Source organism: Excalfactoria chinensis, chromosome 8 (genome assembly GCF_039878825.1).
Source record: "Excalfactoria chinensis isolate bCotChi1 chromosome 8, bCotChi1.hap2, whole genome shotgun sequence".
NCBI classification, from domain to species: Eukaryota; Metazoa; Chordata; class Aves; order Galliformes; family Phasianidae; genus Excalfactoria; species Excalfactoria chinensis.
The window spans coordinates 11,751,565-11,766,180 of record NC_092832.1 but is presented as its reverse complement, the minus strand read 5'-3'; the positions used below and the strand labels follow the sequence as shown (position 1 = coordinate 11,766,180).

The 14,616-nt window shown below is 39.8% G+C and overlaps 1 protein-coding gene across 6 annotated transcripts in view; it reads right to left on the bottom strand.

Annotated features, from left to right (window-relative positions):
* The window catches only part of PTBP2 (polypyrimidine tract binding protein 2), a 41,954-nt gene extending 27,576 nt beyond the window's left edge, over positions 1–14,378 (bottom strand). For 4 of the 6 annotated variants that reach the window (XM_072342925.1, XM_072342926.1, XM_072342928.1 and 1 more), the window contains exons 1-3: positions 14,209–14,375; positions 12,620–12,650; positions 855–930 (exon numbers count right to left, since the gene is read on the bottom strand). In XM_072342925.1, the coding sequence (XP_072199026.1) occupies positions 855–930; positions 12,620–12,650; positions 14,209–14,216 (115 nt within the window). In that variant the 5' untranslated portion in view covers positions 14,217–14,375. Of the gene's footprint in view, positions 1–854; positions 931–12,619; positions 12,651–14,208 lie in introns of all 6 variants that reach the window. The other 2 variants (XM_072342930.1, XM_072342931.1) reach the window with 1 other exon arrangement.
* Positions 14,379–14,616: the final 238 nt, after the last annotated feature.

Below are 14,616 nucleotides of genomic sequence, written 5' to 3'. Positions count from 1 at the left end.
CTTTTAATCTAGTAGTAAATCTGGTACTAACACTGTATGTACTGCTCAACAAGTAAATACGGTGAGAATATACATATATTGCATACTAAAACTGTGAACCAAGCAACTATTTGGGAAGCCCAAGCAACACTGATACCATGAACTACTTCCTCTGTATTTCTAAGGAAAGAAAAAGAAGTTAGACGTTCTCAGAGAGAAAAAGCAAGACTGTGAGGTGAGCTCTCACAAGGAAATCAAAGCAAGTTCAAATGTCAGGACCATACACTGCAATGAAAGGCTTTTTATTATGTGCTAATTCCTTAAAAGCCTTTCTATCTAGTAACACCACAGTGGTTAAAGAACAACCTACCATTGAGATTTTAGTAACACTGCCATCTCAGACTGAACAAGCAAAGTGTAGTTTACTGCTTTTGCAGTCTAAATGAGAACAGACCAAATTCTCTTTTTTTGAATCCAGTACAGGGCAGCATTCTTCCCATAATGCCCAGGCTCACAGAAGCTACATGTGAAAAAAACAGAAGTCATAGTGAGTTGTTTGCTGTTTACCTTTAACTGGTAGCTCTGATTCCTTACTTTGAAAGCAGCAGAATAAGACAAGTATAATTTTTCATCCTGTCATCCACCTCCAGAGTACTGTACAGAAGACACCTGAAAGTTGCTCTTTGTTTCATGGGATCACTCTTCTCAGATTCCTGAGGATTTACCCTATATGTAAAGTCACTACAGTCTAATGCATGCCAACAGTTTATCCCTTTAACCCACAATGGGTTCTCGTTTCAGTGTTCTCCCCTTGCAAACAGGAAATGAGTCCAAGAATAAATGATAGATTTCTCCTTTGAAAGGGCATCACTTACCAGTAACTACCATGCTGCTCATGTTAGAGTTCGGGCTATTGAGTACACTGCCTGAAAGAAGTTCGTCAGATCCTCTCTAAAAAGAAAGAGACAGTAAGAGATTTTTTTTTTCCTCTATTTTGTGATTTTTAAAGATGATATTAAAAATGTCAGTTTGACAGGGAAAACCTTTAGAACTTAAGCAAGCATAACCAAACCTATTCAGATTTGGCAGACTTTCTCATTTCAGATATGTGCAACAACTTGAAGTCTACATAAAGCAGTATATTTACAAGGCAAACTTTGCAATGAGAGCAGCTCAAGCACATTTGTTTTACCCACCGCCAAAACTCAGCCACCTTAAGACACAACCAGAAGTGCTGAACAATAACTTTGATCAGCACTTCAAATTGTAACATAATAATTAAATGTTTATGTTATTACATCCAGATGAAACATCAAGGGAAATCTACATATATATAAATGGTGAGTTCAGCTCAATTCTAGCATTCCTATTTGGGAGAAAAAAAAAAAAAAGAAAAAGAAAAAAGAAAAAAAGACGTCTTCAGAGAATGCTATTGTTGCTCAATCTGGGGACAGTCATTTGTCCTGGAAAATAGAACTTAGGGCAGAAGGTAGCATCTACAGGCAACAACTATAACTCCTAAAATATGACAATTATCAAGTAAATGATCTTTTTGAAAAGCTGTAGAGTCATTTGCTTCTGCCTCCCCTGCTGCTTTACTCCCCCCCCCCCTTTTTTTTTTACTTCTTGTGCAACCCCAGTAGGTCTTTATTTCACACACACACACACACACACACACACACACACATTATCTTCCACTTAAAAATAGGAAATTATTAAAAAGGAATAAACTTGACAACCTTTAAACATTTTTTATTAGATCTTTTCCCACTTAAAAATACTTCCTGAACAGCCTTAACACCAATCCACGTCACCACTAAAATGGAAAAGAGGAAAGAAACCAATTGCAGCTCACCTCCTTTTACAAGTGAAAGCTTCTCATTTAGTTATGGGCACTACAATAAAATCTCCATGCTAGGTGGAAAACGTCCTGCAAAGTACCTCAAAACCACATTCCAAACTAACCTAAGAATATTGTCTGTGCATAAAATCAAACCTTTAGAATTGCAACACAATGTTCTGTGTGTATATATACACAAAAATGGCACCTGACATCCAAAGGTTCTTAAGAGCAGTATATATGCATACACAGACATTAAAGACACAATTTCTAGCATCAGCTCTGTAGTATCTTTATACAGCTTATGGAAGACTCTTCACTCTTAACAACCAACAAAACATGTGCCCATCACATCACTAACTGACTTCTTTTGAAAATAAATGACAGCTAATACTTGTTCTCAGTGCAAAGGTATATATCCAATCAGATAGAACTAAGGAAATATGTAGGTGGATGGAACTAAGACATATGTCAGAAAAGTTATGGGAACTCTTTATTACTCAACCTATATTGCTCTGTACTGTTAGTATCATACACTAAAAATCAGTACAAATGGCTACGCAAACATTTCTTCTTTCTCTCTAACGGCCTATTCCTCTAATACAGTACTTACATAGACGGAGTACCCTAAAGGTCAAGACTGCCAACACTGCTACTCACTCAGTAATACAACAGTTATTTCTGCTCACAGCTACTCATCCAGCCTTGCTCAATAGTCCTCATCTCTAGCCTGGACATTTCAACTCACTAGGCAGAGGCAGCAGAGACAGAATCCATTCAGAGGTAGGCAAATTAAATTAATTCAGTGGTAAATTTGGTTTTCCTTAATAGGCCAATCATCAGTTTGAAACAGTACAGCAAATGCTACACGAAGAGCTGAAAAATCCCCAGTACTGATGAATGAATGAATGCCCTTCCCAAACCCTACAGGAACTCCATAAATCTAAAATCTACAACTGATTCCAACTGTCTTCAACTTCAAGAAGTTACCTAAATGAACAACTTCTGACTGGCAGAATGTAAAAATGCCTCCTAAGAAACACATGATGAAAGCCTGATATATCCCTTAAACCACAGCAGAAGAAAATCCAAAATCAACACCAAGCCAAATAGTCAGAGTGGTTACTCAGTTATGTTTTAAGAGCAATTTTAAAAGTTTATTATACTTCAAAAAGTTACAAGTTTTTGCTTCAGAAGAACATGAGAGTTTCTAACACCGGTACATATTATAAACAGAACTTATTTTACTGTTATAAACCTGGGTTCACCATGAAACCACATAAAACCACAAGCATGTGACAGATTTCTGCAAACTCCCATACATGCTTGCTAAGCTTTTGGTAAAACAAACATACCTTATAATGTGAGCAGAGCACAGTGTCTTATATACATCATCACATTTCCCCATTGGTTTGTAAGCGGCATAGAAACCCCTGTACCTCATTAAATATGTAACTTAAAAAACAGCTATGCAGCAAAAGAAGCCACAATCTACTTGAAAACAGAGTAATTACAGAAATCAAAAGCAGTTAGCTGGCTGTTAATTGCTATTTACTTCAAAAAGGTCTCATAAGATGACAGCTGTTTTACAAAGCAATTTAATGTAAGCATTTCAAGTAAGCCAACTGACACTGCTATAATGACATAAGCACCTACAAAATTACAACAGAGGCAAACTTTATTTATTTTTTATTTTTTTAAACATCCTTTCAGCATAGGAAAGATTTTTATCAACTTGTGTGTTTGGACCAGTTTTTATGTGTATTTTCTTTTAGAGGGAGATAGGCCAAAAAGGACTTGCACTCTACTTCAAGGGCAACGTTCTTGGACATGCATTTCAGAATTACAGCTCACTTCCCAAGTATCTCGGGCAAACAGCAGTCTTATTCTCAAGCACACCACTTCCAATAGTCAAATCAGCCAACACGAAGAAACCATCAAGTTCAGGTCAATTCTATCGAGCGTTTCAGAAACAAGGAAAACAAGCTCACATATTTGAAGAACGTGGTGAATCAAATTCAATAAGGAATGGAAGATTCAAGAGCAATTTTCACTTAGCTCTTTTCCCCATCTTTGCAAGCTGCTGTGTGTCAAGCAAGTTCAAGACCAAAGATCACAAACAGATTGACAGAAAAGTCCAAATTTAAGTTTAAAAATAAAAAATAAATAAGCCAAACAAACTGAAGCTGCCACATCAACTTCCCTTCCAATCGCAGGCTGCAAAGAAAATTTCCTACAATAGCAACCTGATAGAAGCTACTTGAGTATTCATTTTAGCACGAGGGAAAGAGATTGCAAAGGACAAAAGAAGTACAAACTGCTATTGTGCACTATTAGAAGGTCATCTTCTGAGAGCTTGTCCTCAAGAGCAGAAGTTTTCAATGCCACACCTGTATTCCTATCAATGTCAAGAAAAACATCAAGTGGTAGCGTGTACAACCTCATACATTAACTATACCATAGACTTTCACGGACAAATGCTCTGGATTCAATGCCAGCCTAAGTAGTTTAACAAAGTAAACCAGGGAATGGCCAAACCAACTTCTTACAGTCCGAGAACTTTAGATTTCTTGCAGAATCAAAGCCCTCTCAAGGAGAGCAATGCTCTCATACCCCAGTGCCTGTCACTGAGTACTTCTGACAGCATGGTGTAGCAATAGCATATTAAGCTATGGTTCTAACCAACCAATAAAAACTGTGCAAATTGGATGTTTTCAGAAAAAGACAAAAAAAAGTTGTCCACTCAAGACTGAATACTTATTTCAAAGGAGCTTAAATATACATACATAAAAAACTTTCAGTACCTTAAATTGAAGATAACATTTCTACATTTCAGTTAATTCGTAAAGAAATCTTTTAGCAAATGCAGTTGTTGCATATACTCTGGCTCTTCAAATGAACAATTATACTAAGAGAAATAAAAAATAACTAGCTTAGGAAATGAATCTTCAAGCTCCCTGCTTTAGCAGTCACTGTTAACTCAGAATTCCTCACTACTGGAATTAAATTTATCTAGCTGGATTCCAGATTCCAATCCCTCCACTCCCCCACAACAGATTACTTGAGACTTCATGCTATCACAAGTTATATTAAGTACCTATGCCATCTCAGGAAGTTGTCACACTCTAATAAAAAGCTACTATTTACAAGTCGTTACCAATGATTTTCCTCACAGTGCTGATGGGACTTAAGTATTTCAAAATCCCCCAAACCTTACTACAGCCACTACTAGCACCCTTTAAAAAAAAGGCTAACAAACCACAAAAAAAACACCAAACTTGTCAATTTCGGCTTGAGAACCACCAGAGAGGTTTAGTCTTTCAAGCATCAGAGTACTTTTGACAACTGTTTATAAAAGAGAAATATTATCAGCTTTTTCCAACAATCCGAGGCTATGAAGGCCCCAGTAAGAAGTTACAGCTGCACATAACATGACGAACTCTGAATTATCAGAGGCTTATCAGAAGTGTGTGAACATGCAGGCCCTTTCTAACACTACAGAGATACCGAACTGATAATACTAGAAAGAATAACCAAATAAACTAACTGCATTTGAAAACGTCATCAGCATTAGAAAACGTATACAAAATTACTGAAAAATACTTCTCCAATAACTTCTGATTTGTAGTATAGAATATGCAGACATTCCAAACCTCTACCAATGACAGAATCACTTCCCGACCCCCATCCCTCCCCTCAGTGTGAGGGAGCAAAGGAGAACCTGAGCTGTGCAGGAGCTTCCCAACAGCCATGGCAAGTCAGGAGACAGCACATGATTTAAAGAATTGACAGTACTGTAAATATTTCAACAACATGTGAGAATGATTTAAAAGCAAGACCCAGAAATCTGGCACGATGGGAGACTGCAATGAGAATTCTAACCTAGACAGCAACATCCCACTCCAAAGAGAAAATAGCTGACCTGCCTTACTCCCTGACTTCGCACACTGCTATCAAAACACATACACCAAATTACCTAATGAACAAACTGCTACACGTTTCACATATACAGGATCACAGACGATGTCCTCATCAATGAGGACAGACCAAACCAAGTCAATATGCAAAACCCAAAAGAAATTCACTGCTGTTTCAGAGTACTTTATAAAGCACGTAATTTCAACTATAAGCTTATTATATCTTCATCAGAACCCTACATATATGGAGTATGTCTTCACAAGTGCTTAAGAATCCTATTACATCACTTGGCCTTAAATTCCCTATGAAGTAACTGGATAAAATATGTCTGCCTTCCCATACTTTATCCTCCGTCCTTTTTTTTCCCCTGCTTCAACCCTTTTCCATGCTGTAAACAATGTATGGTTGGCTGGGGCCATCTCCTAACAATTAACTGAAGTAACGAGTGTACAAATATTAAAGTAAGGACACATCTAGAAGAAAACAAAGTTTACTTTTTTTTTCTTTCAACTATAAGCCCAGCACATGCCACAGAAATTTCAGTAATTGAGTTATGCACAATCAAGGGAATCTGAAGTCTTTAAAACTGAAAGGAGACAAACCTCCACTCCTCTAAAAAGCCTCCAAACTCTCAATCAAAACAATGTGGAAAAAAGAGCCAAAGTTCTCAAATCAAGATGGGTGTACCGAAGCAGGCAGCTGAAGTGTTAAGAACCTTCACTTAAACCATGCCACCCAGCTTCGCTTCTAAAAACTCAAACTGTAATGAAAGACCTCAGTCAGAAATCTAGCCCAAGTCCAGTCAACACTTCAAACACCTTGCCTGAAGTACAAAGATCATTTATTCCAGCATGTCAGACTTATTACTCTGCTTTCACCAGCACAGAAACAGTTACTCTGAAGCAGATGTAAAGAAGGGGTAGAAAACTGGAACAGCCAAGAATAGCTCACAGGAGATATTGTTTGGATACACTCTCATCTTTTTGCTTAGAATATGGAGGCATCAAGAAGTGTTGTTCCATAGCAATTTTACATACCTAAAAGATCCATCAGAAATGTATTTTCTACTTGACCATCCGCTATACTGTAACAACGAGTGCCACATTCCAATGCTACTGTAGTCTTTAATGCAATAATGACATTAGGCATTCAAGGAAGAACTGAATTTATGAAAACGTAAAAATGGCTGTACATATTTGCAGCTTAATAAAAGACACATAAGTCTGAAATCCAACATCAGATCCCATAGTAGGTTGTGAAACCACAACTTCATTAATACCAACACCACAACCAAAAGCAACAGTCCTACCTTCTCCTTAGTCCTAAGCAATTTGTTTCTATTGCACTTCCCAACCAGTATGAAGTCTATATTGCTACAAGAGCTTATGCAACCATGTCAGATTTGCCCCAAAGCACCAAAGATGACATAACTCATTACTGCGTCAGCTCAGCTTCAACCTGGTTAAGTTCTCAAGAAAGGTGTTTGAAGTGGTTATTCAAGCATTTGTGCCTTAGGTGTCACAGAGGCAGAAAAAAGTGGAATGTAGCTTTGTTTGCCTGTGAAAACAGATCTCGGAGCTCAAAGAAACTGGAAAGGCATATGAATGGTGATATTCATCAAGCTCTTCAGACTGGGCAAATGATCACATTTCTCTTCCCGCAGTCCTGTCAATTAATACACAAGTTTAGGGGCTCTTTTACAAAAGAAAAGTGACTTTCAATTTGCAACAGACAACAGAAATTTCCCATAAGCATTCACAGCATTAATCTTCAATACTTTTTTCTCTCCACACTTTCAGCCTTTTCTTTTTATTTAATTGACATAGTACTCAACCATTCTGTCACCTTAAGAAAAACAAGTTCCAAAAACAAAAAGGAATTGTAGTACACTTTTCTGCAAACAAATATGAAAGCCACCTCCAACAGGGTCCATTTTATCATCTTTTATAAACAGCAAGTGTCTTTCACGGTATTGTTTCAGTTGCTTTTGCCAACAAGGACATACTTTACATACTCCTGCTGAAGAAACAAATCCAGATGCCAGTTCCAGACTTATGAACTTCAATCACAAATCACTCCCACTTCACTGTTAGAACGTTCTGAAAATTTCTACTTACTGGAGCTGCTGTAACAAAATATAGTTGAATATAAAAGTTCAACTGTAAACATTATCCCAGCTAACACAGTTCCTCCAGTTCACAGGCAAACAGCTTTCATACCAATGGCCTTAGCAGAAACTTTGTCTAATCTACTAGCAGCCCAACTAGTACGAGAAACAGTAGCTTACAAAAAATAAAACAAATCACCGCATGGCATTTGTCTGTAAGATTAGTCTAAAGGGAGGCTAAACTTATCGTTTGCTAACTTGCTAGAATTTCTAATAGATTATTCCTATGCTTCCTTTTTTAAAATGTATTATAAACAGCTTAAATAAGAAGACCCAATATGACCAAAATATCTGTTTCCACCATAACGAAGCTCTCCATTATTAATAGTAAAAACCGGTCAGTCTTCTATAATCTCCTAAGAGAAAAGAATATCTCAGAATTTGAGTTAAAAAAAAAAAGGAATTGAGTAGTGCTCAGGGAGTACTTACAAACACAGCTACTCAGGGCTCTCTTATTTCTCTCCTTCAACTTGTGCTGGTTTTAGCTACTGCCTTTCCTCCACACTGTTAAATTTCAGCAACCAGGAAAAAGAGGGCCTTTGTGATACACCTGTTGAAAAGCTAACAAAGTACTCGTATGCTATGTTCTAGCACTGCCTGCCCAACCCTAACATTACCAACTAAAACCACTAACAATTTCCTCTTTCCTTAGGCATACTAAAAAGACAGATGCTCTGATTCTTGGGGGGAAAAAAGATTCTTCTCCCAGATCTTCAAAACAAACCTACATTTACAATAACATATGAAGTTTCTTCCCCTATACATAACCTGGGCTGTTTACATTTGGCAGCTGAAGCTCCACTCTTGGTCAGTGTGTTGCCCAAAGCAGTTCCACAGTGCTACAAATTCCCAAATGTTATGTGCCAAGTAAATGTATTAGAAAAAAGAACAAAGAAAGAAAACCTTCACCTCCGCCCCCCTCCCCACCACCTTTTCCTGCTCATCAGTTAAGAGTGTCATAGACAGACTGACTGCAGCCAGCCTGAAACGTGCAATGCTCATCCCCAAATGAGTCACTCAATTGCTCAGGCCACATTCACTGCACAGCTACCCGTGCCAATGAGGAGAAAGAGGATACGTTAAGCTGAAGTGGTGCACGCTTACAAAGAGAACTATCAATACCAACTAGCAGCTCACCATATAGTTATTCCCTCCATCTCTGTGACGTACATTCTTTCCATCACAGCTTCTGTGTCTCTGAAAATTCTTGTTATTACTCCAGAGAAAAGACAGATTATGTACTTCCCACATTTCAAAAGGCCTCCACCACTCCAAGTACCAAGTAAGTTCACTTAGCCAGATAAAAGCTTCCTAACTATAAGGAGAACACAAGACAGCAACTCTTAACTACAGCTGTCAGACCCAGATGTCAAAATGCCAAAATTGACATTCCTCACTGACTACAGAGATAAGATGCTAACTTGTCTCTGAAACACCCTGAAATTTAGGATGCCATTTTGTTTTAATAACTGCGGACCACAAGTCATAAAAACAGAACAACTAAAACGTACACTTAGAAAAAACATTTTATATAACATGACAATTCTCAAAAGCGTGCACAGAGAAATCTATAAACTTGTACAGAATTCCTTCAAGAAATGAAAAACTGAAGAAGTAACAATCGACACAGTATTACTGTCATTACAGGAAGCCTTCAATCTGTTGTTCTACTCAAAACACTTTACACAAGCTGTTTATATACAGTGGGAGCTAACAAAGTAACATTTGACACAGAGTTAAAACTCAGTATTTTCATATTGCTATCTAAATTGTACTGTAAGGGGTGTACTTTGTGCAAAGGCAAGCCATGAATTCTAAGCCAGCCAAACAAGACGCTACATATCAACTCAAGTATGAATTACTTTATATTATGGTCACAAGTCATCTGCATTGATATATTCTAATTCTTCCAGAAAATAAGCACACTGCTTCTCCGACAGATGTTAGCTGGGAAGTATGCTCTCATTACGCATTTGATTTTAGACAGAACACCACGTTTACACCACATAAACCAAGCTTTCAAATAGCATTCATCATTTCTCCACTCCTTCATTCTGTGCTGAATGCTTTCCTCAGCTTTTGGTATTAATTTCTTCTGACTCAGCACACAAATAAAACACTCAAAGAGTTTGTTGAACAAAAAATGCTTTAAATCAAGCCAACCTGCATAGCACAAATAAATGGTAATAGCTTTAAATTTAAACAACCTCATTAGAAATTTGCAGTTAGACTATCTAACTGAGAATATTACAAGCAATCTTTCCCTTTATTTATAATCACCTTGCCTACACGCAGTTCCTAAAGCTGAAACCCCTTTTTCCAATCCAAAGACGATTCCCTGTCTGTACTTGTTAACTTCCACTACTAGCCTTAGCAAACGGGTTTAAAACATAGCTAACAAGCTCACTTTTATGCCTACAAGAAAAGCCTGCCAGACAATAGTTAACACAATTTCCATAGTTGTATCAACATTGCTGATGATGATTTTGATAAACTGTATTTTCTAAGAGAAGGGTCACAGTCCTTTTCTTCAAGTATAACCAAATATGCTATAGAGCTGATCAGCATAGGTATAGCAGGCAAAAAACCTCAAGAAAGTGTAAGGTCACACAAATACCCTCGGTAAGTTGATCATGTGCAAGTACAGGTAAATCCTTGTCTGCTTCTAATGGCTGTCCAATCATGATAAAAGCAGTACTAAAAGAGCATTAAATCTGCTGATGCAAGACCTTGGCGCTCAAAAGCTGCTCTCTACCCACTCCCAACATACCCCTAAGAACAGATGACAGCTAAGTTAAAGCCACGTGAATTTTCCCTGTCATATATAGCAACTAATAGGTAAAGCATCCCTCAGCTAAACAGCAATGAACGTCCACCAGAAAAAAAGAAACACAGAAGTAACGCTTCCTAGAAAATATGAGTAGAGCCAACATTAGACTGCTTACACAAACTATGAATTGGTAAGAAATTCCATGTCACATTCTTCTTGGTGTCCTGAGACAGCTACAGAAGCTCCAGGAGACAGTGCACTTTATCCCACTCATATTTAACAGCTGCCTTCAGAAAACCATTGTCTTTATTTTATACCCTATGCTCCTGCATACAGACTGTTTTCTTCTACATCAACAATACCATTTTCACATGACAAAGATCATGTCTTCATATACTTGCTTGCATTTCCCTGTATTTAACTTAATCATTTTCTGATACACTTCCCTTGCTTTCTTTCTTGTATTACATCCACAATTTCTACAAGCAGCAGAAAGCAGTAACGTCATTTGATGTACCTTCATTCATTGCCTGGCTAGTACCTGAAAATACGGATCCAGAATTGCTCTACACACAAAGTATTTCAGGAATGCTCAAATTTTCTTAAGATTCTAAGTCACTCATACTAAGAATTGATGTTGAACCAACTTCTCCTGAACTATGAGCACCAGAATTTTACATTCAAATAACACATGGACTGTCTGAAACTGCTTCTTCATTAGAAATGACTGAGAGTGATTTTATGAATTGCTTTGCCACAAAGTTCTTCATGTGGTGCAGTTTATTTCTGAAAGACTTGAATTTAACTGTCAAATACACTCCTACACTTGTAGGCAGTTGACACTGTCCTCCCAGGTAATGGGGAAACAATTGTACCGGTCTATATTTCTGAATGGCATTGAGCTCCCACAGAACTACTTTAATAACTGTACTTTTCTTTTGACTCCAAGAGTGATTTATCTGTAGTACTGAACACGCACATGGACCCAAGTAGGTCCAGAACATACAGTTTACTACAACTCCTCCTAGAAGAGAGCTTACTCAAACATAATGCAGGTTCATTTGACACATAGTTGCTGCTATCTAAAGGCTAATTGTATTATCTAAGATCTAGCCCAAATCCAGCAGAACCACTACTGAACCTGAGCCAGGCAGCTTTACTACACAAAACCTGGTTCACCAAGCAGTTTATGTGAACTAGCTTTTAAGGCAGCCATGTAGTACAGTTCCAAACTGCCCAGACAAGCGTAGAGCCCATTTTCATAAGAAAACTTTCATGCATACCCCTGAAACAGGATTTTTTTTTCTAACACGCACTAACAATTTAAAGTTCTCGCACGGATCTTTTCATTCTCGTTATTTCTCAAACTGTTTTTATTAAGTACTGATCCAGTTCTTGTAAAAAAACAAACAAACAAACAAACCTGGATACAGAAGTGAAATAAATAATTAATAACCTACAGGAAACTTTCCTTATTAAAATAAATATGATAAAAATTCATAACTGAACTTGGAGAGAAAAAGTCAAGCAAAGAAAATGTTTACTTCTGTCTACATAAATTCTAGCACTCATTTTGTTCTGTACTGATAAAACAACTTTTTCTAATTTCAGTGTTAACTGAAAGAGGATGAGGGGAGAAGAAAACAACAAAACACACGAGAAAGCATTGTTTAGAAAAATAATCTGCAAATAAAGCTTTTAAATAGGAATCTGATAGCACTACATTAATTTAGAACTCCTGTTTACAGTCTACTGCCTAGAAAAGTCTTTTGTGTAGGGCCTTCAATTTATCTGTAGGGATTTTTTGTTAATAAAGCCCATACTGCTGACTAAATATCAGCTGACAATGACTGCTTAAAGTCTTAAAATTTGCAGTGACACATGCTCAAAGCAGCTCATTTTGTATCAGCAGTGTACCCGCTTATTTGTTAAGTGCACATCCTACCTTCACACCAACTGCAACATCAGTGACAATGCTGTAAGAAAAAAAAAAGAAACAGAAGTCAATCAATTTGTTTCTCATAAAACCAAGGGCTTCTGTTGGTTTGTTCTGCAACATCAGAGCAATTAAGGATCACAATAGTTAACAACTTTCCCAACCCAGAATGTGTGGCCAAAGGAAAAAAAAAAGTGACAGAATATAGAAACATACAAAAGTTCCAACTGCTCCATTGGCTTCTACAGAGGAGTTCAAAGTTTCATGTAAACATTACTCTAATGCAACACACCACCAGGGCAGTACTTTTTAGGAAACATGGGTTTCTGGATGACGTGAGATTACAAACAGGGTGAAAAAAAGAACTTAAAAGTAAACACAGAACTTTTCTCACAAACCCTATTGTTTAACCCACAGGCATCCAGTTCAACCTAGAGATCTCCTTACAGAAAGGAAAGCGATAAACACAGGTTTTGAAACAAGCTTGGAAAAAGAATGTATTGGCCGGTACCAAAATTTAACCATCAGGTATCCTATCTACACAGAACTCTGCAACGGGTATGCCAAGGTAACACCATCTTCTTAGACACTGTAACTTACACTATGCAACAAAACTCCAAAGGTAGCAGAAAACACCAACAGTAAAAAAGAAAACTGCAAAATATGAACATGTAAAAGCATTCCACAGCCTAATAAACACTCATGAGTGCCAAGACTACTTCGCCTAAACTTGGAACTCCCAACATTACAGTCAGAAGTAACCATAATAAGCCTTTAAAACTCTCACAGTTGAAAGGTTACACGCCTAAAGCATACCAAAAGGATCGTTTCTCTGTTTGAGCAAGAACAGATAACTTGTTGGGGCATCTGGCAGCAGGAAGGTTCTGTGTTTTATACTGATGAAGACAGCAGAGAGCAGCTCCCTCCCTCTTCGGGTCCAAAACTTCGGGGCCCTAAGAGCTCTTCCTGCCCACTCCGCGCTACCCGCCAGAGCGAGGGCCTCGTTGCCTCTCGACTCCTCGAGAGTTTCCTTCTCTGGTTCCTAGTGCCCCGTCTCCTACACACACAAAGGCACCTTTCTACCTGGGGAGGGGGAGGAAGTCAGAGGGCAAGCGGGCAGTTTCTGAAAACAAAAGAGCTCCCGCCGGTATCGCTCCTCCTCCCCATCCTGCTCCAAAACACGCCGCGTGTCACACGGAGCGGCTCCTCGCCCCGCGCCTGGGGGAACGGAGGGGGCCGAGGGGCAGCCGAGGGGCAGCGCAGGGGGAGCAGCACGCTCTCCCCCGCCGCGGGACCGCCCGGCCGCAGCAGGGGGGGCGGGATCGCGCGGCCCGAAGCCGTCGGCCGTGTAAACCCAAGACCCCAGCAGGGGGCCCGCGTTGCGGGGAGGCCGAGTTCCCCTTCCCCACCCCGCGCAGGGCCTCGCACTCCAGTCCTCCCGCAGCCGGTACCCGGCCGTCCCCGTGCCGCCGGGCAGCGGCCGCTCCCACACCCCAAAGCCGCGACGGGACCCGGCGCGCGGAGCGGTCCCACCACCGAGCGGGCGGCCGCGGCCGGGCCTCATCCCACCCCACACCAACGCCGGCCGTTGCTCTCACCCGTCCATCGCCGAGCAGGACAAAGCGCTGACCAGCGGGGACGGAGAGCCGCGCAACCGACGAGCACGGAAAGCCTGCGAGAAAATGGCGGCGGGGCCTGCACGGGAAATTGCCGAACGTTGCCGAGTGCCGGATTTCCGCTCCTCGTCCTTCGCCGCCACGGAGCATGCGCCAGAGTCCCGAGCGTGCGCAGTAGGAGTCCCCTGAAGTTTCTGCCATCAGCTGCCCGGACCCTGCCGGCTCGTGAGGCGGCGTGAGCCTGCCCGGCCTGGGGGCGGGAACGGGGCGCGGCCGCAGCTCAGCGGCAAACTATCAAAACGCGTTAGTTCGTTCAGGTTGCTCACTCAGTTCAGTATTTCATTATCCTCTTCAAGTAGCTTTTTGCCATAAAGGTATTTCAGTACGCTC